Source organism: Eimeria necatrix, genomic scaffold (assembly GCF_000499385.1).
Source record: "Eimeria necatrix Houghton genomic scaffold, Enh_scaff153, whole genome shotgun sequence".
NCBI lineage: Eukaryota > Apicomplexa > Conoidasida > Eucoccidiorida > Eimeriidae > Eimeria > Eimeria necatrix.
In genome coordinates this window covers 3252-29586 of record NW_013654981.1, presented here as the reverse complement: position 1 = coordinate 29586, position 26335 = coordinate 3252, and the positions used below count along the sequence as shown (strand labels likewise).

Sequence of the window (26335 nt, the reverse complement as noted above, 5' to 3'; positions counted from 1 at the left end):
AGAGACCTTGAGGCAGCAGCAAAAGAAACAAAAAAGAAGACAAAAAGAAAAAAAGACGAAGCAGCAGCCAGCGCCAATTAGGAAATAAATGACAAAGAGAGAAATAGCAAAAGATGCACTGACGCCGCACGCGACTGGGCTCCTTGCTGCTGCTGCTGCTGCCGCTGCTGCAGCAACTGCAGCAGCACCTGTAGAACTTCTAACTGCCAGCAGCGGCAACTCAGGTAGCTGCCAACAGCGTGCCCTGCTTTAAAAAGGCACGGCTTAGGCAACCAGCTAGCCACCCAGCTAGCTAGCTAGCTAGCTCGCTAGCCGCCTAGCCAGCTAGCTAGCCAGCTAGCTACCTAGCTAGCAACCCAGCTAGCTATCTCCCTACCTAGCTAGGTACCTATCCAGCTACGTAGCTAGCTGGCTAGCTACCGAGCCAGCAGCCTGGCCAGGGAGCTAGCCAGCCAGCTAGCCGGCTAGCTAGCTAGTTAGTCGGCCAGCCAGCTAGCTGGCGAGCTAGCTAGCTAGCTAGCTAGCTAGCTAGCTGTTGGCGAGCTCACGAGTCGGAGGGTTTCGAAAAGAAAACCTTCTTTTGCTGCTGCCAACTGGAGGGGCCCCACAGGGGGCACGCGAGTCAGGGTGTAGCTGCCGTCCTGAGCTGTACGTACACCTGAATCTGCGCCGTTCAGCAGCAAACGAGCGCCTCCAACTGCCACTTCTTTTTCTCCGGAGCCCGAAGTCACTCGCCCGGAGAGGCTCACGCCAGCCAGCTGCACAGCAGCAGCAGCAGCAGCAGCAGCAGCAGCAGTGGCAATTAGAGAGGCAGAGGGACAGAGAGGCAGCAGCAGCTGGCAGCCAATAGCTGCTGCAGAGCCGATGAGGGCCCAGCGCAGCAAACAGGCAGCAGGAGACTGGGGACATACGCGAGCAGCAGCAGCAGCAGCAGGTGAAGCAGCAGCAGTAGCAGCAGCAGCAGGTGCAGCAGCAGCAGCAGCAGGTGCAGCAGCAGCAGCAGCAGCAGGTGCAGCAGCAGCACTATACGTCCTGGCGGAAGGCAGGCAAAGAAGACAGAAAGCGCTAATGAGAGGCAAAGAAAAAGGAAAAGAAAAAATGAAAAAGAAAAAGAAAAAATGAAAAAAAAAGAAAAAAGAAAAAGAGAAAAAATCAAAAACAAAATCGTGCTGTCTCCTTGCCTTGAATGGCTCAGGGCTGAAGACTCCGCGGGAAGGAACCAGCTGCTGCGTCTCAGGTGAAAAGAAAAGGTGCACAGCTTGCTGCTGCTGCTGCTGCTGCTGCTGCTGCTGCTGCTGCTGCTGCTGCTGGGGGTGGGGGATCGCCAGGGGCGAGAGCAGCAGCCAGCTGCTGCAGAGGGGAGCAGCAGGAAAGGCAAATTTGCCTGTCTTTCTGTCGACAGCAGCAGCACAAAGAGGAGGTTTGCTGCTGCTCTCCACGAGGCCCTTTGCTGCTTCAGGAAGCGCAGCAGCAAGAGCAGCAGGAGCCAGCAACTTTGCTGCTGCTGCTGCCTCAAGCGGCGGGGCCCCACAGTTGGCAGCAGACGCAGCGGGGCAGTCAGGCGGCAGCAGCAGAACTGCTGCAGCGGTAACCTCCAGCCCGGCGGGTCCTGTAAAACAGCACAGCAGCAGCAGCAGCAGCAGCAGCAGCAGCAGCAGCAGCAGCGTTCTTCGCTCGCAGTCCACCAAGCCTAGCAGCAGCAGCAGAGCCGCTAACAGCAGCAGCAGCACGAGAGTTTCCAGCTCATGTTCCGGCCACACCAGAAGCTGCACCGCTAGCAGTAGCAGTAGCAGCACGAGCAGCAGCAGCAGCAGCAGCAGCAGCACAAGCAGCAGCAGCAGCAGCAGCAGCAGCACTCTTACCCTCGCCCTCAATCCGCGCAGCAACAGCCTTAAAGCTGACTCTACTAGGAGACACGCGTCCTGCTGCATCCACTTCAACTACTATTTGCTGCGGAGACAAAACCCAAGAGGGGCCCCCAGAGGGGCCCCCAGGGGGGCCCCCAGGGGGGCCCCCAGAGGGGCCCCCAGAGGGGCCCCCAGGGGGGCCCCCAGAGGGGCCCCCAGGGGGCCCCCCTGGGGCCTCTGGGGGCCACACAGACAGGACGAAACGGCCCTGGGTGGGCATAGCCAGGCGAAATGAGCCATCTCGTTTAGTTGTAACTGTTGCTGCTGCTGCTGCTGCTGCTGCTGCTGCTGCTGCTGCTGCTGCGGGTTGCAGCAGCAGCGGCACACCCTCAACCCCTTGGCCTGTGCCGAAGGAGACAACCTCGCCAGATATGCCGAACCCTGGAACGCAACCAACCCCAAACCCTAAACCCTAAACCCTAAACCCTAAACCCTAAACCCTAAATTTCAGGGCTACCAGACTTGTAGCTGCCACGCAGTCGCTGCAGTCCTTCGAAGAGCCAGAGCGCCACCGCCCCCAGCAGCAGCAGCAACAACAGCAGCCACAGCAGCAGCAACAGCCACAGCAGCAGCAGCAGCCACAGCAGCAGCAACAGCCACAGCAGCAGCATCAGCCACAGCAGCAGCCACAGCAGCAGCCACAGCCGCAGCAGCAGCCACAGCAGCAGCAGCAGCCACAGCAGCAGCAGCAGCAGCAGCCACAGCAGCAGCAGCGCAGGCTGCCCACCCTTGATGACGAAGTTGTTGTCTTGAGTGCACTTTCCAGTTTGAATTATTTTTGTTTCTTCTTCAAACACAAACTCGGGGGGCCCCACAACCTGCAGCAGCAGGGGGGCCCCCAGGGCCTCCGGCGGCAGCGGAATGATGTACAGGCCTGACGGCGAGCACGGCTGCAAGCAGCAGCAGCAGCAGCAGCAGCAGCAGCAGCAGCAGCAGCAGCAGCAGCAGCACAGATGGGTGCTGCTGCGGCTGGGGCCCGAACAGCACAAGGAGCAGCAGCAGCCGCTGCTGCTTCTTCGGCAACGGAGGATGCAGCAGCAGTTGCAGTGGTGGAAACGCAAAGGCGGCAGATGCAGCAGCAGCAGCAGCAGCAACAGAAGCAGCAACAGCGGCAGCAGCAGCAGCAGCAGGCTACCTGCGAATCTAAAAGAGCTCCATTCTTTGTCAAAAGTCTGACAGAAACAGCCGAGAGATCTAAAGCTTCTTCTCCATCTTTCCTTTTGCTGCTGCTGAGCAGCACGCGGCCTTCGCAGACGTGGACTTCATCTTCCTGCTGCTGCTGCTGTGCTGCTGCTGCTGCTGCGGCAAGAGGCTGCAGCAGCAGAAGGAGAGCAATGCCTGCTGCTCCAAAGAGGCACAACCTTCCCATGGTGCCTCCTAGCTGCAAACCCTAAACCCTAAACCCTAAACCCTTGGCCCCAAACCCTAGATAGGGCCTCTCCTGCCTTGAAATGGCTGTCTAATCAGAGCGCCGCTGAGAAACCTTCCGGCTGGTCGTTTTGCTGCCGCTGTTCTCTCTGCTGCTGCTGCAGCTGCTGCTGCAGCAGCTGCTGCTGCTGCCTGCGCTATCAGCTGAAGCCCCGAAGGGCACAGGTCCGCTGCTGCCACTGCTGCTGCTGCTGCCAATTCAATTCCTGCCTGTGTGTGCCTCGCGGGGTGTACGTACAGCTGAGATCTCGTGCTGCAGCTGCCGCCTGCTGAGGCGCTGCTGCGGTTTCTCAGTCTCGTTCCGCTGCTGCTGCTGCTGCTGCTGCTGCGCCTTTCTGCCTGCAGAAAGTCTGCAAATGATGAATATGAAGCTGCAGTTTAAGTTTAAAAGAAAAAAAGAAGGGAAAGTTAGCGCCTCGCCGCCACGAGCAGCAGCTTCTCGGATGGCCCCGATGCCGTGGGGGGCTGGGGGGGCCTGCAGTGCATGACTGAGTCGGAAAGGACTTATATTTTTTTGAAATAAAGAATTAAAAACAATTAAAAGGCAACTTTAATGAGTTAATTATGTCTATTTCCGCATTTGTTGCTTCCGCCTCAGCCGCACCTCAGCCGCGTCCGGCCTCCAGATCTGTCGGGAGCTCTGTGGGCCCCGTCAGGGCACCGCAGCGGCAGTTCGAGTCATTTTCTCGATTATTTTTTGATTTTAAGAACTTCTTTGTTTCAAATTAATCATTTTAATCATTTAAATGCCATTTTTGTCCTTTTTCCCGAGGGCGGGCGACGGGGGAGCTGCCTCGAGACCATGAGCTGCTCACTTTGCCGCTGCTGCTGCCTTTCCCGCCTTCCCTAGTCTTCTGCCGTGTCTCGTGCTCAAACGCCGCTTAAAAGCATATTGTTTTGATTTAAATTAAAGACATTAATTGTATTTAACCATTTAATTGCCAATTGGGGCCTCTGGCACTCAAAAACCCCCAGAACGCGCGTCCCAAGTCCAGAAAACCCAGGCCAAATGGCCCGCCAGCTAGCCATCAAGCCACCAAAAGCCTTTTCCGGGCAAAGAGCTACACCAGGGCTGCTGCGGAGGGCCCCAGCTAGCCACAGCTAGCCGCAGCTAGCCGTAGCTAGTCACAGCTAGCCACGGCTAGCCACAGCTAAACCCGGCTAGTCGCAGCTAGCCGCAGCTAGCCACAGCTAGCCGCAGCTAGCCAGCGTCAGCTATAGCTAGCCACAGCTTGCTACAGCTAGCCACAGCTAGCCACAACTACCTATGGGGCGTACGCCGCATGCATACGTTTGGATGAGTTGGAGCTGCAGAAGCCAGGGACAAGTCTAACTCAAACCCTAAACCCTAAACCCTCGAAAGAGGCTTGTTTCGTCCGCAGTGGAAAATGGCTTGTTGAAGAAACCCAGCGGCTTCAAAACCTCTGCCTAAGAACCCTACAGTCCCTAAACCCTAAACCCTAGGGTTTAAGGGTTGAGTCCCAGTGGGCTAAACCCCTAAACCCTAGGGTTTAGCCCCTCAATTCTTTCAAACCATCAACTAACTAAACAGCCAGCCCATGTGAGGGCCCCATTGGGGGCCCCCACAGGGGCCCCCACTGGGGGGCGCCATAGGGGGCCCCCTTGGGGGGCCCCACAGGGGGCCCCATAGAAGGGTCCACAGGGATGTCAAGCGTTGGGAGGCTTTGTAAAAGGGGGCCCCCATGGGGCCCCACTGGGGGGCCCCCTTTGGGGCCCCATAAAGGGGGGCCCCATAGGGGGGCCCCCCTGAGAAGGGCCCCCAGAATGGGGTACTGGGAGATGCGTCAGGGGCCTCGAGAAGAGTGCGTCTTGTGGCGATGGCGCAAAACAAGACAGAAAATTTAGGGTTTAGGGTTTAGGGTTTAGGGTTTAGGGTTTAGTCTGCAAGCGAGGCCCCGAAGAATAAAGCCCGGGTTTCTCTGCTGTAAAGGGCCGCCAAAGGGGCCCCACAGGGAGGCCCCCAGGGGCCCCCTGGTAGGGCCCCCATGAAGTGGGGGCCCCAAAACGGCCCCTGGCTGCCGCTGCTGCTGCTGCTGCTGCTGTTGCTGCTGCTGCTGCTGCTGCTGCTGTTGCTGCTGCTGCTGCTTTATTGAAATGAGAAATAATTCAAAAGAGAAGAGAAGGCTCTGCGCCCCTGCTGGCGTGAGGGGCCGTCAGTTTGTCAATGCGAGAAAGGTGCACCTACGGCAGGCAAGACGCAGCAGCAGCTGCTGCTGTTGCTGCTGCTGCTGCTGCTGCTGCTGCTGCTGCTGCTGCTGCTGTTGCTGCTGCTGGTGTGGCTGTGGTTGCTGCCGCTGCACCTCGCGTCGGCTGCTTTGAGAGAGGGGAGTCACCCGAGCTGCGGGCGGTAGAAGCTAGGGTTTAGGGTTTAGGGTCTAGGTCTCAAGGTCGAGTGCTTAGGGTTTAGGGTTTAGGGTTTAGGGTTTAGGGTTTAGGGTTTACTTGGAAAGCTGGGGAGCTCCAGTGGCCGCAAGAGCACTTAAGTCCCACCCAACTCCAGCTGCCAAGTTTGCAGCCGCACTGAAAACCTCCCGCAGCAAATCATAAACCCTAATAAGCTCTCCAAAACCCTAATTAAACCCTAATTAAACCCTAATTAGACGCTAATTAAACCCTAATTAAACCCTAATTAAACCCTAATTAAACCACAATCAAACCCTACTCAAACTTCAAGCACGCCCTAACTAAACCCTAACTGGGCCCGAGCCCTTACAGCCTCCGCAGCAGCAGCAGCAGCAGCGGCTGCAGCAGCAGCAGCGGCTGCAGCAGCAACAGCAGCAGCAGCAGAGCACCAGCAGCAACTGCAGCAGCAGCAGCAGCAGATCACCAGCAGCAGCAGCAGCAGCAGCAGCAGCAGCAGCAGCAGCAGCACGTACTGCTGGATTGGGGCAGCAAAGCCTTCCCTGCTGCTCCTCTAAACCCCCCATCCACCCCAAAGGCTCCACAAAGGCACTGGTGCATTTGGCCCTGGGGGCCCCCCGGGGGGCCCCCGGGGGGGGCCCCTTGGGCTCGTGAGGGTACAGCTGCGACTCGTAGAACAGCTTGTGCCGGCAGCACCTGCAGCAGCAGCAGCAGCAGCAGCAGCAGCAGCAGCAGCAGCAGCAGCAGACAAGCTGAAGAGAGGTGGTGAATGTATGCCCAGGCTACTAGGAGAGTTCAGCGCAGCACTTGGCAGAGCTAGACCCGAGGTCCAAAACCCTAAACCCTAAACCCTAAACCCTAAACCCTAAACCCTAAACCCCGCGCAATGGCCCGTCAAGACGCGCACCTGCAGCAGTATACAATGGCTTGGGAGTCAGAAGTTCCTGGAGAGGTTGAGGACGAAGCAGCTAGCTGCTGAGGCTGCTGCTGCTTCTGTTGCTGCTGCAGCTGCTGCTGCTGCTGCTGCTCCTCCCCCTGCGTCTGCAGCTGCGTGTGCCGTTCTTGCTGTGCCCTGTCTTGCTGCTCCTGCGGCTGCAGCTTTTGCTGCTGCTGCTGCTGCTGCTGTGGCTGTGGCTGCTCCGACGCCTGAGCTACTTGCTGCGGGTTTTGCTGCTCCTGCAGCTCGAAATTGCCCACCGCTGGCATCTTGCTGCTGCTGCTGCTGCTGCAGCTGCTGCTGCTGCAGCAGCTGCTACCTTGCCTATGAATCCTGCTTGTAAACTTTGCTGCTACATCAGTTGCTGCTGCGTTTAACCCCGGGTGCGCATACACCCCAGGTACGCCTCCGCTGCTAATGACTCGCCACTGCAGCAGCAGCAGTGGCAGCAGCAGCAGCAGCAGCAGCAGCAGCAGCAGCTAGGCTTACAGACAGAAACGCTAAAAGTCAAAACAAATACAAAATAAGTAGGCTTTGTTTAATGGGTTAAGCCCAAGAAGTCAACTGGGGCGATCAGACGCCAGGAACCCTAAACTCTAAACCCTAAACCCTAAACCCTAGTTCTAGCTGGGGCCCCACATCCCCCCAGTCCGGCCCGCTCTCTCTGCTCCCGCGTTTGTTTCCCCCGTTTGTGCTGCGCAATTAATAATATATTTTGAAAGGGAGAAAAGCAAAACCCTCAAGAGTTTGCTGCTGCTGCCCCGGGGCCCCACAGCCAAACCCTAAACCCTAGCGGGGGCCCCCAGCATCGACGAGAGGGGCCCCGCCCCTGCGCTGTCACTTCACCCGGACAACAGCAGCTGCTTCCTGCAGCTGCTTTTGGCTCAGGAGCGCCAGCAGCACAGCAGCAGCAGCAGCAACCGCCGCAGCAGCAGCAGCAGCAGCAGCTGCAGCAGCACGATGAGCATCACTGCCCAGGTTAGTGGGCTTCTTCCCCCTCCTTTTCTGTCTCTTCAACTTCTTAAAATCCAATTTGCTGCAGGGCCCCTGCGGGGGCCCCCTGTGCCCCAGAAGGGGCCCTCAAGAGCGCGGGCTCAGACATCCCGGGGGCCCCAGGGTTTAGGGTTTAGGGTTTAGGGTTTAGGGTTTGGGGCTGGTTGTGCTGCTGCAGCTGCTGGGCTCCCACCGCCTTTCGGTGGCTCCCTCTCTCCACATATTTTATGAGGGCTCTCGGCTTCTCATTAATGCGGGGGAAAATGTGCAAAGGTGAGGGCCCGCGGGCTAGCTAGCTAGCTAGCTAGCTAGCTAGCTAGCCAAATGGCTAGCTAGATAGCTAGCTAGTGGGCTAGATGGATAGGGAGCTAGCCAGATAGCTAGCTGGCTAGCTAGCTAGCGAGCTAGCTGGATAGCTAGCAAGCTAGCTAGCTGGTTAGTGAGTTGGCTGGATAGCTAGCTAGCTAGCTAGATGGTGAGCTGGCTGAAGGGCTGGCTAGCTAGCTAAATGGCTAGCTGCCCAGGTACTGGCCAGCAGCCTGTTGCCCTGCAATGCAGCCATTGGGCCGGTTCATTGTTTAGCTAGCTAGCTAGCCAGCTATTCAGTGCATTCGCTAGCTAGCTAGACAGCTAGCTAGCTGGTCAACTCTTGAATTCGCCAAAGTCGAAGAGCTAGCTGTCAACCCGCCGCCTGGCTAGCCAGCTAGCCAGGTGGCCCCTGCTCCGACTAGCCATTTAGTTGCTTAGCTGTATATCTATTTGTCTAGCTAGCTGTATAGCGATCTAGCTAGCTAGCTGCAAATCGAGGCAGCTAGCTGCGGAAGGAGCCGGCCAGCTAGCCACAGTCGAATCCGGATGCCTAGCTAGCTAGCTAGCTAGCCAGCCAGCTAACTAGCTAGCTAGGTGGCTAGCCAGCTAGGTAGCTAGCTGTTATCGCGCCCAGCACGCAGGCTGCTTTCGGTGGCCTGGCGCCCCCTAGCGGGCTGCCCGTTCACCCGCTGCTGCTGCTGCTGCTGCTGCTGCTGCTGCTGCTGCTGCTGCTGCTGCTGCTGCGCAGGTACCACTTGGAGAAGAAGCTGCACATTCACCGGATAAGTGACATTTTCTTGACTTCGCTTTCTCCTGCTGCTGCTGCTGGGCTAATTGGCCTTCTCTTATCTCTCGAAGGCACAGGCAGCGCAGCAGTGACCCTGTGGGGCCCCCACGGGCTCAGGCCTTTGCTGCAGCTAGCCATGAGGACCTTCGCAGGCCACTGAGCTAGCTGTAGCTAGCTGCACAGCTAGCTGCACAGCCAACTGCCCAGCTAGCTGCACAGCTAACTGCACAGCTAGCTCCACAGCTAGCTTCACAGCTAGCTGCCCGGCTAGCTGCACAGCTAGCTGCCCAGCTAGCTGCACAGCTAGCTGCCCAGCTAGCTGCACCGCTAGCTGGCTAGCTGGCCTACTAGCTAGCTGCCCAGCCCAGCGAGCTGCCTATATAGCTGCAGAGCTAGCTGGATAGCTAGTTGGCTAGTTAGCTGGCTAGACGGCTGCCTAGCAAGCCGCCTAGCTAGCTAGCGAGATAGCTGCCTAGCCAGCTCGCTAGCTAGCTGACTGGCTAGCTAACTGCTAGTTAGCTATTCCGGTAGCCAGCTAGCTAGCTGCACTGTTGACGAGAAAAAGAGGCTTCTTCCCGGCCTGCGTTTGGTCTCATGAGCAAACAAAGCTTAGTTCGCAACAGCAGCAGCAGCAGCTGCTGCAGCAGCAGCGGCAGCAACTTTGTGGCGCTTTGTTGCAGCAACCATTTGGAGATTAACTACAGACTCATGGGGCCCCCCGAGGCCCCCCCGTCTCTTCTGGGCGAGCGCTACTGTACAGACGGAGTCTGCAGGGGTGTCTGCCGCCGGCGTGGCAGCGCAGGCAGCAGCAGCAGCAGCAGCAGCAGCAGCAGCAGCAGCAAGGGGCCCCGCACTTGTGCGTGCTCCTATGGCCCCTCGGTGAAGGGCACAGCCAGCGGCATCCCTGTGGAGGCCTTCTACCTGCCCCACAGCAGCAGGCAGCAGCAGCAGCAGCACGAAGATAACCCTCTCTTGAGCAGCAGCAGCAGCAGCACTAGCACCACCGGCAGCAACAGCAGCGGCAATAACAACTACGGCGACACATATGAGCCAACAACAGCAGCAGCAGCAGCAGCGGCAGCAGCTTCCAGCCCTACTGCTGCAGAAAAAAATGGCAGCATAAAAAGGCGGAAACTTGAAGAGGAGGTGAGGACCTGCTGCAGTCGCCACTGCTGCAGCAGCTGCTGCTGCTGCTGCACTTTTGCTGCTGCCGGTGCCATAGGTTCACCCTGTTGGCAACCATGTGGCTGCTGCTGCTGCTCTTAGCTGCGCTGCCGGCGCTTTGGAGGTCCGTGCTGCAGCAAGTGTTGCTGCTGCTGCAGTGGTGTCCACCTCTGCTGCTGCAGCAAATGCAGTTGCTGCTGCTGTCTTGCTGTCTGTCAGTTGCAGGGCAAGTTTAACCAGAAGTGCCAAGCAGCGGCAGCAACAACAGCAGCAGCAGCAGCAAGCCGCAGCAGCAGCAGCAGCATGGAAGCAGCAAAGGCTGCTCTTTTTGGGGACTACGGCGACGCCTCCGACTGTCTGCTGCTGCTGCTGCAGTGCCCCACAGTGAGAGGCCGCTTCTTTCCTGAGAAGGCAAAAGCTTTAGGAGTGAGGTCCCTGTCTTTTATTTATTTCTTTTACATATTTCTTTTATATATTTCTTTTAGTTGTTTCCTTTTTTTACTTTTTCTGTCTCTTTGGCTGTCACCTCTGCTGCGCCTGCGCTGAGGCCCGCGGGAAGCTAGCCAAGCGCCCCCGCGTTTGGCCAGCTAGCCAACCTGCTGCCCGCAGCTAGCTAGCTCTGCACGTTGGTTAGCTAGCTAGCTAGCTAGCTAGTTAGCTAGCTAGCTAACAGGCCTTCAGGGCGCCCACTGCTGGGCCATTCGAGCTAGCTGGCGGCTGGCCCTCGCCCTCCTCTTCCTTTTGGCTTTGCTTCTCCATGGCTAGCTCGCCCCCTGGCTCTTTGGCTAGCCAGCCAGCCAGCGAGCTAGCTGGCTAGCTAGATGGATGTCTAGCTGGCCAGCTAGCTGACTAGGTAGCTGGCTAGCAAGTTGACTAGCTGGTTCCCTTGCTGGCTGACTAGCTAGCAAGCTAGCTAGCTGTGTGCCCCGTACATGCCCAGCTAGCTGGCTAGCTGGTTAGCTGGCTAGCTAGCTAGTTGGCTAGCTAGCTGGCTAGCTAGTTGAGTGGCTGTGCGTGCTGCAGATCTCGCCTGGCCCGCTCTACGCACAACTCAAAAACGGGCAAAAAGTGCAGCTGCCCGACGGCCGCTGGATCGACCCTTCGCAAGTTTGCAGCGAACCCATCGAGGGAAAGGCTTTTGTCTTCCTCCAGTGCCAGCAGCAGCAGCAAGCAGTCCACGCGGTCAGCTGCTGCTGCTGCTGCTGCTGCTGCTGCTGCTGCTGCTGCTGCTGGGGCGGGTGCTGCTGCTGCTGGGGAGGGTGCTGCTGCTGCTGGGGCGGGTGCTGCTGCTGCTGCTGGGGCGGGTGCTGCTGCTGCTGGGGCGGGTGCTGCTGCTGCTGCTGGGGCGGGTGCTGCAGAGGCAGATGCTGCTGCTGCTGGGGCGGCTGCTGTTGCTGCTGTCGTCGCTGCTGCTGCTGCTGGGGAGGGATGTACGGGGTCAGCAAAAGGCCTGAGCTAGCTGCAGCAGCAACAGCAGCAGCAGACCGGGCCAGAGCCAGCGCAGAGACAGAGACACAGGAAAAGGAAATAGGCAAAGAATGAAGCAGCTAGAAAGTTAAATTGAGCTGCTAAAAGTCCTTTTTGTCTTCTGCTTTGCTGCTGCAGCGAAAGCTCCTTGAGACTTCTTCTGCAGACAAGATCTCGGCTGTTTTCCACTTGACTTCTCCCCAGGTAATCCTCGCTTTTCTGTTTCTTTCTGCTATGTAGCTAGCTAGCTAGCTGCCAAGGTGGCTAGCTAGCTAGCGAGCTGGGTAGTTACCTAGATTTCTAGCTAGGTAACTAGCTAGAAATGTAGGACTTAGGTAGGTAGCTAGCTAGCTGGATAGCTAGCTTGATAGGTATCTGTCTACCTAACTTGCTAGCTAGCTAGATAGGTAGTTGTCTGTCTAGCTGGATAGCTAGCTAGATAGGTAGCTAGTCAGTTCTCGGGCTGGCGAGCTGGTGCTGCTTCTGCTGCTGCTTCTGCTGCTGCTGCTGCTGTTTGCTAGCTAGCACTTCTGTTTCTCTCGTTGTTGTCTTTTTGTTCATGTTTTTTGTCTTTTCCTCAGTTTGCTTTTTGCTTCTTGATCTCCTTTTATTTCCCCTTCCATCTCCCTTTTCTGTTGCGTTGCTGCTGCTGCTGCTGTTTTTGCTGCCATGGGTCTCTGCTGCTGCTCCGCCTGTTGCGCCCCTGTGCCCCTTCCCGCTCTTCTGCGCTGCGCCCCTCTCTGCTCTAAACCCTAAACCCTAAACCCTAAACCCTAGTGCGGCTTCGGGTGCCCCTACAGATCACGCAAACTCCCGAGTACCGCAGCCTTATTAAAGCCTTGTCTTCTAAAGACACTAAACACATATTCTGCAACAAGTGAGCAAAACCCCAATAACAAATTACCAAAGAATTGGGGGCCCTGGGGCCCCCAGGGGCCCCAGGGTCCCCGTGGGGCCACGGGGCCCTAAGGCTTCTGGGGCCCCCAGGGGGCCCTCGTGGGGACCCAAAGCTTCTGGGGCCCCCAGGGGGCCCCCGCAGGGCCCCACGGCCCCTAGGGGCCCCATGGGGCCTTAGGGGGCTGAGAGCGCCGTTGTCCCTTGAAAGATTAAAGGGCATCTTGCATAGCCACAGCAGCACTGCCAGCAGCAGCAGCTGCTGCTGCTGCTGCAAGGCCAGCGGCAGCAACAGCTGCGTCAGTCCCAGCAGCAGCCGCTGCAGCAGGAGCTGCTGCAGCAGCTGCAGCAGCAGCAGCAGCATGAGGTTTTGCTTCGTGCTGCTGCGCCTTCTGTGGCTGCAGGTCCGACAGCCCCGTTTTGTCCACCCCCTTTATGCATGCAGCCAGACTCACTCATTTCCTCCGGGTTTTAATGCCCCCTCTCTTTCCAACAAGGTTCTCGGGGGCCCCCAAAGGCACAGGGGCCCCCAAAGACACAGGGGCCCCCAAAGACACAGGGGCCCCCAAAGACACAGGGGCCCCCAAAGGCACAGGGGCCCCCAAAGGCACAGGGGCCTCCGAAGGTACAGGGGCCCCCGAAGATGCAGGGGCCCCTAAAGATACAAAGGGTGGGGGCCCAGGGGGGCCCCAGGGTACAGGGGCCCCCAAGGAGGCAGGGGCCCCCCAGGAGATGACCCCGTTGGGGTGCGAGCCGGATGCTGTTATTGAGATTGAACCTTTGCGGAAGCTCTGGCTGTCTCCCCCTTCTCGAGTGGGTCTTTTGAATTATTTCCCACAAAGGTCTTTATTTATTTTCCCCCTTTTATGTCATTTTTCCTCAACTTCTCCGTTTCTGTCTTTTCCACTTCGAGGGGCCCCCACGGGCCCCTAACCAGGCGTGCGCAAACCCTTCTGGGGCCCCCGTGAGCGCTGCAGGGGCCCCCCTGGCGCCCCTTAGGGTCGCGCCGAGGGTCCCAAGGGGGCCCTCTGGGGGCCCCCTGGGGGCCCCCCGGGGGCCCTTTGGGGGCCCCAGGGGGCCCGGGGGCCCCCCGCTTTTGCTTATTTTTCTGCGTTTCGTTTGTCTTCTGTCTTAGGCCTTTGTTGACGACTCTCCCCCTCGAGCAGAACACCCTGTGGATTTCTTTGAAGTGAGGCTAAAGGACAAAAGGGCATTTGCTGCTGCTGCTGCTGCTGCTGCTGCAGAAGCGCAGCAGCAGCAGCAAACCTCCTGCTGCAGCTGCAGCAGCAGTTGCCGCTGCTGCGAGTCTGCTGCAGCTGCTGCACTGCAAGAAGTCTGCTGCTGTGCTGGTGCGCTGCTGCGGCTGCTGCCTGATGCATATCTTCGTACAACTTCATTTTATTTGTTTCTTTTTGTTCTTTTGCTGCCGAAATCTTTTAAAATTTTTCTTTTTGTTTGTCTTTTTGTCTTCTCCAGTCTCTTTTCAAACCCGAAGACCTCAAAAACCTCCAAGAGGAATTCGCCAAGCACCTGCCCCCGCAGGGGGGCCCCCGGGGGGCCCCCCAATCCGGGGGGCCCCCGGGGGCCCCCAGCTTTGGGGGCCCCGCTCTCAAGATTTTGGGTACTGGATCTGCTGCTCCTTCTCACTACCGCAACGTTTCTGCTGCAGTTCTTTTGCTGACGGAGGGCCTCAGTAAGTTTTGCTGCTCTTTCATTTTTGTTTTCTTTTTGTCTTTTTTTCCTTTTTGTCTTTTGTTTGATGCTTTATTTATTCTGTCTTTTTAAATTAAAAAGGCCTCGCTGCGGTTTGCTCCCCGTTTCCCCTAAACCCTAAACCCTAAACCCTGAGGAGCAGAGGACTAAGGCGGACGAAGAGGTGCAAAAGAAGCAAAATTGGAAACAAAGCAAAGTAAAAACAAACAGAAACAAAACAAAAAACAAGCAGGAACGCAATTGCTGCTGCTGCTGCTGCTGCTGCTGCTGCTGGTGGTCGCAGGTGTTGTTCTTGACTTTGGGGAAGGCTCTCTCTCGCAGCTGCGGGGTGCCACAGAGAGCGAAGAGGAGTTTCTGCAGCTGCTGCTCTCGATCCAGTGCGTCTGCTGCTGCTGTGCTGCTGGGTTGCTGCTGCTGTGCTGCTGCTTGCTTCTGCTGTGCTGCTGTTGTGCTGCTGCATTGCTGCTGCTGTGCTGCTGCCTTGCTGCTGTCTTGCTGCTGCTGGAGGGGCGCTCGCTGGGGTTTTGTCACTGAAGCGTCAGGTGCTGCCGTTGCTACTGGGCCAGAAGCAGCAGCTGCAGCTGCAGCAGTGCTGCAGTTCCTGCTGCAGCAGCTACAGCAGTGCTGCAGTTCCTGCTGCAGCAGCTGCAGCTGCAGCAGTGCTGCAGTTCCTGCTGCAGCAGCTGCAGCTGCAGCAGTGCTGCAGTTCCTGCTGCAGCAGCTGCTGCTGCAGCAGTGCTGCAGTTCCTGCTGCAGCAGCTGCTGCTGCTGTTTCCGTGTCTGCGTGCCTGTGGTGATTGTCCATTTGAACGAAAAGTCCCCTCACCGCTTCAGGACTTATGCTTTAGGGTTTAGGAGCCTTTAGGGTTTAGGGTTTAGCGTTTAGGGTTTGCAATTCTTCAGGTTCATCTTCGTTTCCCACTGTCACGCGGACCATCACTTGGGGCTCATGTCGCTGCTGCAGTGCCGCGCAGCACTTTGGCCCGATGCCAGGCCACCCCTGCTGATTGCTCCAGCTCGCCTACAGGTGCTGCTGCTGCTGCTGCTGCTGCTGCTGCTGCTGCTGCTGCAGCTTTTGCTCTAGCTGCTGCAGTTGCTGCTGCTTCTGACCTGCGTTTGTGCTTGGCTCGTGAGGTGTGCCGGCCTGTAGCTTTGCCGCTTGAAGGGATTTTTGCTGCTGTTTGCTTATCGAATCTCTAGGGTTTAGGGCTTAGGGTTTAGGGTTAAGGGTTTAGGGTTTAGGGTTTATTTTTGCAGGAGTGGTTTGAGTTTCTGGACCGGGAGATCGCACGAATGCCCCACTTATTTGTTTGCTGCGAGTCTCTCGTTTGCAACTTAGACGAAAAGTTTAGCGTTGAACATCTGCAGCCAGCAGCAGCAATGGCTTGGACTGGAGAGGCCCAGAAGATGCAACTGAGGATCGCACCGGTCTGCTGCTGCTGCTGCTGCTGCTGCTGCTGCTGCTGCTGCTGCTGCTGTTTCTGCTGCTGGCGGGCTGACCGTGGCGCTGCCGTGGCTGGCGCGCTGTTTGTCTCATTTTTTTATTGGCAGCGATGCTGCTGCTGCAAGTGCTAGCGGCGCTGCTGCTGCTACTGCCGCAGGCGAGCTGCTGCTGCGGCTAGTGCTGCTGCTGCGCTGCTGCTGCTGCGCCAGACTGCATGCACTGCGCAGCTTCTTTGTGGCTCAGGTGGACCATATCCCCGACTCTTTTGGCCTCCGCGTGGATTTCGAAAAACTCAGTTTTGTTTATTCTGGAGACACGAGGCCCTGCAGCCAGCTCTTTAACTTGGCGCACAAGTGCACTGTGCTGCTGCACGAAGGTGAGCACTGCAGCAGCAGCAGCAAACTGAACCGCAGCAGCAAACTGAACCGCAGCAGCAGCAAGTGGCCAACAAACAGCAGCAGAAAAGCCCAGCGAAAAGCACACAGGCCCTAGGGGCCCACTGCAGTAGTAGTTGGGGGCCCCCCGTGGCTGCTGCCTAGGAGCAGCAGGGCTTTAGGGGCCCCAGGGGCCCCCTGGGGGCCCCTGGGGCCCCGCTGGGCCCCTTAGGCCATATCTTTTATTAGCAGCAGCGGCGCTTTTGCTGCGCGAGGTTATGGGTGAAGTTTTTGTGCTACTGGTGTTGTGTTTTTATCTCCTTGTTCTATTTTTGCTTTTTCGTTTTTTTTTCATTGTGGGCCAGCAGTTCGGCTTTTTGTGACTCTCTGGCTTCTTCTTTTTTATCTTTTTCCATGTCAGTGATCCCCTCTTTTTCTCTTTTTTCTTTCTTTTCGTTGCCTTTTGTCTCAGCCACTTTTGAAGATGCACTTCACTCAGAGGCAGTCGATAAAAAGCATTCTTGTGTATCCGAAGTCCTCAAGGGAGGTGCGCCAGAAGTACATCAGGGGGCCCCCAGGGGCCCCCACGGGGGCCCCTAGAAGCTCTTTTGGGCCCCTGTGGGTCCCCTAAGGGGGCCCCTAAGGGAACCTAAGGAGGCCCCAGGAGGCCCCCGGCAGTTCTTTTGGGCTTCCAGGGGCCCCTAAGGGGCCCACAAAGGACAGTTAAGGGGGCCCTCAGCAGGCCCCGAAAAGGTCTCTTGGGCTCCCAGGGGGCCCCTGAGGGGCCTCCAAAGGGCACCTAAGGAGCCAGCAAAACGCAGCAAAGGGCCTCGCTCTAGAGGGGCCCCCTGCTGCCCTTCAGGGGCTTCACTTGGTGCCCCCAAAAGAGCTGTTTGAGTTCTAAAGTCCCCTTGCATGCAGTTGTGTGGGGCATTCGGGGAGATACATTTGCTGCTCGTTTGCTACAGTTTCAACTGCTAGGGGATGCTGCTTAGGGTTTAGGGTTCGGGCTTTGGGGGTTTGGTGTTGTTGTGGTTTGCAGCTGCTGAGTGCGGATGCGAGAGTGTCATTTTGACTCATTTCAGCCAGCGCTATCCCCGGGTGCGTGGGCCTTTGCACCAGCTCTTAGCTGGGAGCGGCTATCTAGGGTTTAGGGTTTAGGGTTTAGGGTTTGGAGTGTAAGGCTTAAACGCTGTAAAATACAGTTTTTGAGGCTTTTAGAGGCCCTTGGAGCCCTCGTAAGGGTTCTCTATCTCGCTGCCACGAGTGCTTATTAGTTGCATTTAAAAAGTTTTTGTTTTTGTCTGTTGCAGCTGCCGCACATTCGGTTCAGCGAGCGGGGGTCCGCAAACCCTTCTGAGGACCCCAAGGGGGCCCCTAAGGGGGCCCCTGAGGGGTCCCCTGAGGGGCCCCCCAAGCCCCACGTTTTGTACGCCTTTGACGGCCTCCACCTCCCCCTGCAGCACCTGCCCCTTATTTCCCCCTGTTTCCAGCTGCTTCCCCCCATCATAGAAGACCTTTTTGCTTCTGCTGCAGACACAAGCAATTCATAGTTCGACACATTAATATGCGCGGGGCCTCCGGGGGGCCCCAGGTGACCCGGAGTTCACTAAAATGCCCTCGGGTTTTGGGCCGTCAGGTCTTCCCCAGGGCCTCTCAGGAGTCCTTTTTGGTTCTTCTGTGTCCCTTTTAGCTCCCGTGTGTCCCTTTTAGCGGGCGAAATGTTCTCAGAGGCCCTCAGAGTTCTGCAGCTGACTCCAGTTACCTTTGCAGGGGCTCCGGGGGCCCCTGGGGGACCGTGGAAGCCCCTGGGGGCCCCGGAGGGCCCCCGGGGGCCCCTGGGTGCCGCGAAGATTTGCAGGGGCTGGTAGGTATGTTGCTTGAGTGAGTGGAGTGTGTCTGTATGAAGAAATATGCTTCACATTTTTGATGTGTTGGCCTGAAGGATGAAAAGAGAAAAGTGGAGTGAGTGTTTGTTAAAGCTCCCCGGTACGGGCTAGGGGCTGTATAGACACTTCAGCTTTCCTCCATAGGGGCCCACGAAGGCATTCTCGTGCAACTCATGTGTATGTTGCTTTTCGAAGTTTGACTTTTTGTCGGACTTGAGAAACGCATTATTATTAAACGCATTATACTAGATAAATAGGCCCTGGTGCAACAGGCAGGCTGCCAAGGAGGCAGCCTTAGCCCCTCAGATTGACCCTCATTGTGCTGCAGCACAGCCATTGGCGCTGCTTGAATACTTACACTGTAGCGCAGCTTGTGGGGGGGATAAATAGGGGGCTAGCTGCTGCTGAGCTGCAGCAGACTAACTCGAGAGGGCCCGTTTGGGTGGGGCTGAAGTTGAACAGTGGGGACCCTTTGGTTGTAGTTGTTAGGTCATTCAAAAAAGCCCTTTTTGAAGCGCCTTAGGGAGAGCCTAAGACTCATGCTAGGCATTCAAATGCGCAGTAGGTAGCGTGAGGTCAAATATATCTTTCTTGCCAAGCCTGAGAGCTTTTTGGATCCACAGCATTTCACCAGAAAATTCGATTTATTCAGATAACTGCGCGCATGGCCCGACACTGTAGATCTGTGGCAACAATTTCATCATTTTTATAGATACGTCTCGCGCGCGTCTCTAGTAGGGGAGCAGTGACTGGCTCTTTGGTGTGTAGGCCAAAGAAATTTACTGAAGTAGATGAAAAGCTTTTCTTCACCGGGACCCCAACGCCACACGCCCTCAATCTTATAATCACAAAAAATTTTCTAAATGTACTTGGGACTGTTTCCAAGATAGAACTGTACTTCTGCCGGGCTATGGGGATAACCCAGGAAAAGCTTCAGCCCGCCATCTAGCCTCTTATATGGAAAAGCTGGAGAGAAAATTACAAGATAATGTCAAAAACGGCCGCTTTGATGCATTGAAGACATCCAGCCTCTCAGCTTAGGAGACAGGCACGTAAAGTACAGAAATTTTAAACAAGAACTTATGGGCAGGTGCACAAGCCGCAGAATATGCTGCAGTGGAACGAAGGCGCGTCAGCCTTATTTCTGGAGGGGGAACCAGAGCAAAAGGTGCAACAAGCAAAACTTGAAATAGTAGTCGCCTTTACAGTCTATCGCAGTGAGCATACGAGTGCAGGAGAAAGGGATGAGCAGCAATGAACGAGGAGACGAGCAGGTGAAAGAAATGCCTTTTAGCACCAACAGACGAGGACAAAGACCCAGATTTCCTGCGTCTGTTGCAGCTAGGAAGGAGGCGCTTCTAAGAATAAAAGTAAAGGCGGCTTTCGATCAAGCAAGGTTCTAGCCATAAATCCGTGATTGCAGAATGCCAATAAGGGAAGCACTTGGCCGTCAGCTCTGAGTAAATGGGGGGGTTACTGTGGGAGAAAGAGCATTGTCCCACGACCGAGAGCATCGCAGCCGCTTTGGCTGCTGCTTTCCAAGAAGCAGTGGCAGTTCACTCCGTTTCCATCGAATGGACAGCAACAGGAACAACTAACAAGACTTACGGCGAAGCTTGGGAACTCTGCTAGAAATGGCGGCCGAAACGCCTGCAGAAACTCCAGGAAAGGCTGGAGAAGTCCACTTACCCGTCGGCTTGATACAGCAAGGTCGCAGTCAACAGGAGTTTTGCTAGAGAAGAGTGCCTCCCATACGCAATGAAGACATTTATGCGTTAAGCATAGTGCAAGTCTCTGAAAAGGGCTCCACTGGGCCATTTTCAAACATTTCTGTCATGCATTTAATGAGTTTGTAGACGGTTTGGCAAAAAAGTAGATTGCGCACGGGGAATTGTGAACGCTAATGGGTACTGAATCTAGTGGGAACGCTACATCAAAGGATGCGTGCTGCATCTGTGCGCCGCTCTTTAGTGCATTAAAAGGCATCCCTGTACACCCCGCATTGTCAGTAGAGGAACAGGGCCAGAAAAGTGTTCCTCAGAGGTCTGCAACTGTTCAGCGCTAATGAAGGCGACAAATATTAACCACTGGAAAGGCTAGCTGCAGCGGAGCGCCAGCCCTGTAGCTCTTCTATCCGCCACAGGCCCGTGGCAGTGCCGCTTGTGATGAGCGATGCTGGGCTTCGCTGTATTGAAGTAGTGCAAGTACGCCTTTAAGCAGCTGCTGCTTCCCGGGCAGCCAATGTGGAATAAGGCCTCTTTGCAAGCAACGCTTTGAATTTTAGACGAATTCGAATGAACGCAGTGAAATCTGCCTCACTAAGGTAAGAAGTGTACCCGATTTTCCAGGCAGTTTACATGAGGTGTCGGCACCGGGCGCTGCATGGTTTGGGAGCCATTCTCTACTGACGTTCCTGAGGTCAACATTATTACCGGTAGGGACATCGTGGCGGGAAATATCATCTACTGAAGTACTTTTTCGCAGTTGTCCTTCGCTACCTTTATCCTGCCACATCAAAGGCTTTTATGTGCAAGGAAGTTGCACAGCTGCATAAAAGATCAGCCAACCAGTCTGCGCCTCTTAGTAGGATATGATCTTGCAGGCGGATGCACCATTACCGGCCCAGAAAGCCAAAGTCTCAGGATGTGTATCATTCTGTAAATCCGCCTTTCCCTTCGCAATTTTATCTGCGGTGGGCTAAATAATAGCACTTGTGACCCGTACTTCCGAAGTTGAATCCCTTAGCTCCTCCTACGTAGATCCACCAAAACGCACTCGCTACAGTCGTTTAGATAGACTTAGCCTAGAGAAGAACAGAGCGTTGCAAAGTCATAGCCCGCAGCACGTGGACATCTGCAACGGGACTCATCAATGAGCAGCCCATCTGGGGCATGTAGTGGCACCAAACTAGTGGCATCATGCTTGTGTGTTACGATTCATTGCATGGCCATCACCAGATGTAGGCCCTTTACACGACTGGCAGTTCCTCTCTCTTTGTGAATTGGAAAGGGTCGTGAACTGTAGAGCAAGCGAGCCTCTTGCGAGTTTCTTGTATTTATAGGAGCAAAGGCGATATGACATACCAAGGTAACAAGTTTAAATTAATGCGCAGGGGTGAGGAGGGGCGAGCGAGCTACAGTAGTACATCTTTCCCCCAGAAGGTCAGTCTATTTCACTGAAAAATTCTCATTTTCAGGTCAAGGTCGGTCCTTCCTAGCCTGCGCCCTCTGGGGGAAGCTTTCGTCGGCTCTCCCGGCAGAAGCTGGGGGCCCTTCACGCTTATCAATTGCTGCTCTGCAGCAGGTGAGTCCCAGCCACCCTCAAGAACGGTACCCGCTCTTCAGTGACACCCACAGCATCTTGTTTCGTCAGACTGACCATACATTTTTGGTTGGTCTAACAAAACTCTAGAAAAAAGAGTCAGCTGCAATCTTAAAGGAGGAACGTTAAGGAGCATTTTCTCCGCTTCAGGCGGGGGCAAATGCGTTCTTGTCGCTTCGGAGCTGGGGCCACTGCAATCCTCTGGGCAACTCTTCTGTAGCTTTATATAACAATATAGCTGAGGCATGCAAAGCGTATGTTGATGGGTCATAAGAGGTGAAGTGACAACTGCTGGCTCACCATACCATGCTAGTTGACGGAAACGCTCTTTTTGACTTCAGCTGGCAGCGCGACGCAAGTTGCTCGGCCCCGCATTCTTGGCATTTGCCCAGAAGCCTGATCTGCAGCGTGGGAGGCTGTCTGTCAGAAAAGATATGATTGCTCAATTTTGGTATTTGGGGGGCCTCTCGTTGCCATCAAGAAGTAGAAGGCTGTCTGAAAGATGCGTCTTTTCGCTGAATTCGCTGTCTCTCGCTAGACGGAATTTTTGCTCTTTCCCCTGATTTTGAGCTGTTTGAAAACAGGCGTTCCTGCCACGAAATTGTCCTTTTGCATTTTAGATGTTACGGCAAGAGAGAGCCTCGCTGATCAGACAAGCGGGGCCGTCTGGAGGGTGGGTAGAAAGGCTCCTACGGAGTGAGTGCTAACTCTGCCTGGGTCTGCGGGCCCGTAGTCTCGGGCGCTGAAGTCCAACCAGAGTGCCAACCTGCTGCTGGAACTGCTGAATGAGAGGAGAATACGGATTGCAACAACGTGTACTCTTTAATGGCCGTGAGTGCTGTGGAAAGTAGCATACGTGACAAGATAATATCTGCGGGGGACAGCAGGGGAGAAAGCCGGGGAATGTAAGTGACGAGGATGAGCTCCTGTAATGTGTTGAGACGTGTAGCCGCCCATTGTGGTGACTTCATGCCTTGTATGCGTCTTCTTATTTCTGATCAACCGTACAGCTCAAGAGAATAGCGAAATGAAATGCATGACTTGAGCCCATGGTTCTAATTGCATCACTGCCTAAGAGGCGGCCGCACTTGGCGTGTATCGCTCCAACGTGGAAAGGCTCCTACGCCTATCTGTCCTGTTCTGGCTACATAGTCTCGTACCTATCGTTACTTACCAAAGACAACAGCACTATATGTCCTGGTTTTCGGAACACTACCTCTTGCCAACCCAGAACCCTAGGCATAACTGCAGAGCACAAGAGGCCTTTCCGCCTAAGGATTGAGTCGCTTTGCACAATAAATGCCTTCTTTTATTACGCCGATCTACACATTCTGAATTATAAGTCCCTCAAGTCCATTTATGCGCGGCATTGGAGTGCTGCACAATGCAGTGACTCTTTTGCCAGTTTCCTCCTTCGCATTCGAGGAAGAACCTGGAAATTGACTTCTCTGAGTGCAGTGGAATGTTTCCCTGAAACATTCCTCCCGTGCGCAATGGGCTATTTGATGCATGTATGTGCAAATCATAGACCCACTCCCTTGTTTTAACGGAGTGGTACGGCGAAGGATTTCGATGTTCTCATACATATGCTCGTTCCCTCTTCCTTTCATTACTATAATTACGTTACTACTTTAACTATAAAGTAAAAACGTGATTTCAGTAAGTCAAGAGATTGCACTGGCCCCACAGGGAAGTCTACGCGCCCGAGTGGCTTGCTGTACGGGTTCGCTTTTAAGCTCCAGCACTGCGGCAGTTGGCTTAATACCTTTGTGCCTGCGTCGTCAAGGCAGACAGGCTAGCTTATGCCTCGCCACGAACACGAGAATGTGATTTGCCTTTTGCTCAAAACATTCCATTGCTGGAAGACGCTCCAAGGCTTTTTGCTGGCCAGAGCCAATTCTTCCATTTTTAGCGTGAACAGGGCCAGCGATCTGGCCCTGCTTAAATCTGAGAGCTTGATATGATTTCTCCAATTTGCGAATAACTGGTGAAGATAAACGCTCTTGTAGCCCGAGAGGCACAGGCAAGGGAAGATATGCAAGAAAAGTCTGCTAGCCGTATAGCTCAAGCTGAGAAGGGGCAGCCGTGCCTTTCCAGGCTGATAACTGAATAGCTAAAGTTGCTTTGCTCATGAAAAGGGATAGTCCTTAGGGCCTCCTGCAGCAGCAGGCTAGCGAGCCAGTTTAAGTACAAAGAATATTGCACCACTGTGCTGCTGTAGCTGTCAGGCTTGTGCAGCATAACGTGCTGCTTCCTTACACTTTGATATGATCACGGAAACCCCTCAAACAATATCCCTTTCATCGCAACAAATACTTCAAAAGTCTTCCATTATGACAGCTTCTAGGCAGCCCGGCGCGAAGAGGTCTGGCCTATACCAAGAAAACGCCAAATGGTCTGCTTCAGGCATATCTTAAAGTCCAAAACTTGAAGACTGGAATGGCTTGAGAGTGTTAAAAAAGTGCAAAAGCAAGTTCATGGGCCCCCCTGAGAGCCTAAAATGTCTTGAATGCCCAGCAGTTGCGGCGAAGACAGGGGCAGTCAACACTGCAGCAGAAAACAGCCTTATTAAGAAGCTAAGTGGGCCAACTGGGTCTGCCTTTCAAGCCAATTCTGGCTTCGCCCATAAACTGGCTGTTTACCCCCAATCTACAATCTGAACTTAACCCCGGGGGGCTTTGTCTTAGGCCACAGCCTCAACTTCGTTCCACAGCACTGCGCTGAAAGGCCCCGAGGGGCCCCACAGCCTCTGCAAGACAACTAAAAAGCTAAAGAGATCTAATGGCTAGCCGGGGGCAAAGCCCCCAGCACTTTTGCTGCTGCGCTGGGGGCCCCCTGCGTTGCCCCAGCTAGCTGCTGCCCCCGTGGGGCCCCTGCGGCCTTTGAGCTAAGACGAAGTCCTTCTACTCTAGCTTGCTGCGACTAGCTGCAGCAGCAGCAGCTGCCTAAAACTGCCCAAGTGCTGCTGGGGCGAGTTTGCTGCTGCGGTGCAGCAGACCCCCCACTGCCTCCTTGTACTGCCTGCTGCTGCTGCTGCTGCTGCCGCTGCTGCTGCTGCTTGCTCTGCTAAGCTCTGGGGGGAAGCTGAAGCGCTGGGGCCGCCAGCTGCTGCTCTAGGAAGCCGCGGCTGGGGTTTGGTGCCCAGAGTTTGGGGGGCAGCAGAGGAGAAGAAAGAGACAAAGAGCCTGGCTTGTCTTTTGGAAAAACTTCTTTTTCAAATGAGCAGCAAATGGGAAATGGTCTTTGAGTGTTTCCGGAAAAGAAGTTGGGTGGGGCCTGGAGAGGCGAAAGGCGGCGGCCGGCTGTCTTTACGGCGCGGGAGGCTCTTTGAGGACGCGGCCGCGAGAGAAGTCCATTAATTTATAATTGTTTGGATTTATTTGAAAAGATGCAAAGAAGAGGCTGGGGCGACGGGCAGAGACAGACATGCGCATAGGCTTCTCTCTGCCAGCTAGCAGCAGCAGCAGCAAGAGCAGCAGCAGCAGCAGCAGCTGCGCCGCCGTACCCACAGCCCGTCCCATTCCGCTACACCTGTTTTCTGCTTCTTTTCCCTTTTCTTATTCTCCGCTGTAGCGCCTGCAAGGCCGAGAAGAGAGCCGACGGGCTCAGCAGCAGCTGCTGCTCAGTTGCAGGCTGGCTGCTGGAGGGTACATACACCTGAACTCGACAGCAGCAGACCGCGCAAACCCTCCAAAGCTGCTGCTCCAGTTTTGTTCTTTTCCTTGCGAAGGGGTCCCTGCTGCGTGTCCTCCGTGGCATTCCGAGCCGCCAGCAGCTGCAGCAGCAGTGCAGCAGCAGCAGCAGCAGCGCGTCTGAAAGGATGCCAAAGGCTTTGCTGCTGCTGCAGCAGAGTGGATTGCCTCGCAGCTGCTGCACTGGCAGTGTATGGACACCTGCTGCCATGCAGACGCCTCCAAACCCTTCTGGGGTTTCCTTCACCCCTTTGCCTTTGGTGTTTCCCCCAGTAGAGCCCTGCCCCCTTTTTGCTGCTGCTCCGGAGTCTGAACAGGCCGGCCAGCAGCTGCCTGCTGCTGCTGCTGCTGCTGCAGCAGCAGCAGCAGCAGCGGCGCCGGGCGCGGCCGGCGTGGAGCTCGCAGCAGTCCGGCAGCAGCTCCTGCAGCGCATGCAGGAGCTCTCCGCCCTTCACCGAGTCGCACTGGCGCAGCAGCAGCAGCAGCAGCAACAGATGCTGCAGCAGCAGCAGCAGCAGCAGCAGCAGCAGCCAGCCGAAAGCCAGAGGCCCCTTGAGGGGCCGCCTTTGCCCAAAGATGCAGAGGCAGCAGCTGCGGCGGCGCCAGCTGCAGACACAGCAGCAGAGCCGCCAGCAGCAGAAACGCCAGCAGCAGCAGCTGCAGCAGCAGCAGCAGCAGCAGCTGGCCCAAGTGGGAGGGCCCCTGTCCCCTTTCCTGGGGCGCCTGCTGGGCCCGCAGGGGCCCCCGGGGGCCCCCGGGGGGCCCCCGGGGCCCCCGGGGACCCCGGGGGCCCCCATTTCACCTTGGGGGGTACAGAGGGGGGCCCCCAAGAAGGGTCTTGGCTGCAGCAGCATGCGCATGCATTAATGATGGCTGAGATATATGAGGGGCAGCTGCGGCTGTGGCACTCATTTGCTTCGCTGCTGCAGCTGCAGCTGCTGCTGACGACGCAGGAAGCTGCTGCAGCGAAGCTCAGCAGCAGCAGCAGCAGCAGCAGCAGCAGCAGCAGCATAGGGAGCAGCTCGTGGCTCGTGTCCCGGCCGATTGGGGGCCTTGAAAGGTGCCTTTCTCCGTCTTCGTACGCAGCAGCAGCAGCAGCAGCAGCAGCCACTGCAGCAGGAAGTGCAGCAGCAAGCAGCAGCAGCAGCGGCAGACGAGATGTAAGTGCAGCACCGCTGGCAGGGCTGGCCCGAGTCTGAAGCTCCCCGACTGCTGCTGAGTTGCGTGTTGCTGCTGCTGCTGCCGATGCTGCTGCTGCTGCTGATGCTGCTGCTGCTGCTGCTGGTGTGTGTGTCTCAGCCCGTGGCGGCGGGGCGACTTGCTGCGCTGCAGACGCAGCTGCAGCAGCTGCAGCAGCTGCAGCAGCTGCAGCAGCTGCAGCAGCAGCAGCAGCAGCCGAGTGCGGTGGGGGTCCCCGGCGGGGACGTCGCGTTCCGCATGCAGGGTGCTGCGGAGCCAGCAGCAGCAGCAGCAGCAGCAGCAGCAGCAGCTGCTGCTGCTCCCGCAGCAGTTCTTCCTCCCGGCGCGCCGGCGGCCGCCGCGCCGCCGCCGCCGCCCGCCCCCCCCCTGCAGCAGCAGCAACAGCAGCAGCAGCAGCAGCAGCAGCAGCAGCAGCAGCAGCAGCAGCAGCAGCA

At 56.2% G+C, this 26335-nt stretch overlaps 5 protein-coding genes across 5 annotated transcripts in view; 3 read left to right on the top strand and 2 right to left on the bottom strand.

Annotated features, from left to right (window-relative positions):
• Window positions 1–1023: 1023 nt before the first annotated feature.
• ENH_00016710 (hypothetical protein, conserved) lies at window positions 1024–3276 on the bottom strand (the record flags this gene model as incomplete). The annotated part of the gene is made up of 5 exons (XM_013584405.1): window positions 1024–1032; window positions 1161–1609; window positions 1863–2288; window positions 2635–2797; window positions 3043–3276. 5 exons carry the CDS (start codon window positions 3274–3276, stop codon window positions 1024–1026), a joined length of 1281 nt encoding a protein of 426 aa, XP_013439859.1.
• Window positions 3277–5509: 2233 nt separating this feature from the next.
• Window positions 5510–6923, bottom strand: ENH_00016700 (hypothetical protein, conserved; the record flags this gene model as incomplete). The annotated part of the gene is made up of 4 exons (XM_013584404.1): window positions 5510–5537; window positions 5799–5926; window positions 6233–6413; window positions 6625–6923. 4 exons carry the CDS (start codon window positions 6921–6923, stop codon window positions 5510–5512), a joined length of 636 nt encoding a protein of 211 aa, XP_013439858.1.
• Window positions 6924–7614: 691 nt separating this feature from the next.
• Window positions 7615–10009, top strand: ENH_00016690 (ELAC2, putative; the record flags this gene model as incomplete). Its single annotated transcript, XM_013584403.1, has 3 exons — window positions 7615–7632; window positions 7826–7920; window positions 9424–10009. 3 exons carry the CDS (start codon window positions 7615–7617, stop codon window positions 10007–10009), a joined length of 699 nt encoding a protein of 232 aa, XP_013439857.1.
• Window positions 10010–12742: 2733 nt separating this feature from the next.
• On the top strand, window positions 12743–15917 carry ENH_00016680 (hypothetical protein, conserved; the record flags this gene model as incomplete). Its single annotated transcript, XM_013584402.1, has 7 exons — window positions 12743–13081; window positions 13404–13457; window positions 13745–13961; window positions 14265–14358; window positions 14885–15008; window positions 15239–15409; window positions 15669–15917. 7 exons carry the CDS (start codon window positions 12743–12745, stop codon window positions 15915–15917), a joined length of 1248 nt encoding a protein of 415 aa, XP_013439856.1.
• Window positions 15918–24829: 8912 nt separating this feature from the next.
• Window positions 24830–26335, top strand: part of ENH_00016670 (hypothetical protein, conserved) — a gene marked incomplete at both ends in the record, with an annotated part of 3132 nt that continues 1626 nt past the window's right edge. The window contains 2 exons of the mRNA XM_013584401.1: window positions 24830–25861; window positions 26001–26105. Coding sequence (XP_013439855.1) covers window positions 24830–25861; window positions 26001–26105 — 1137 coding nt within the window. The remainder of the gene's footprint in view (window positions 25862–26000; window positions 26106–26335) is intronic.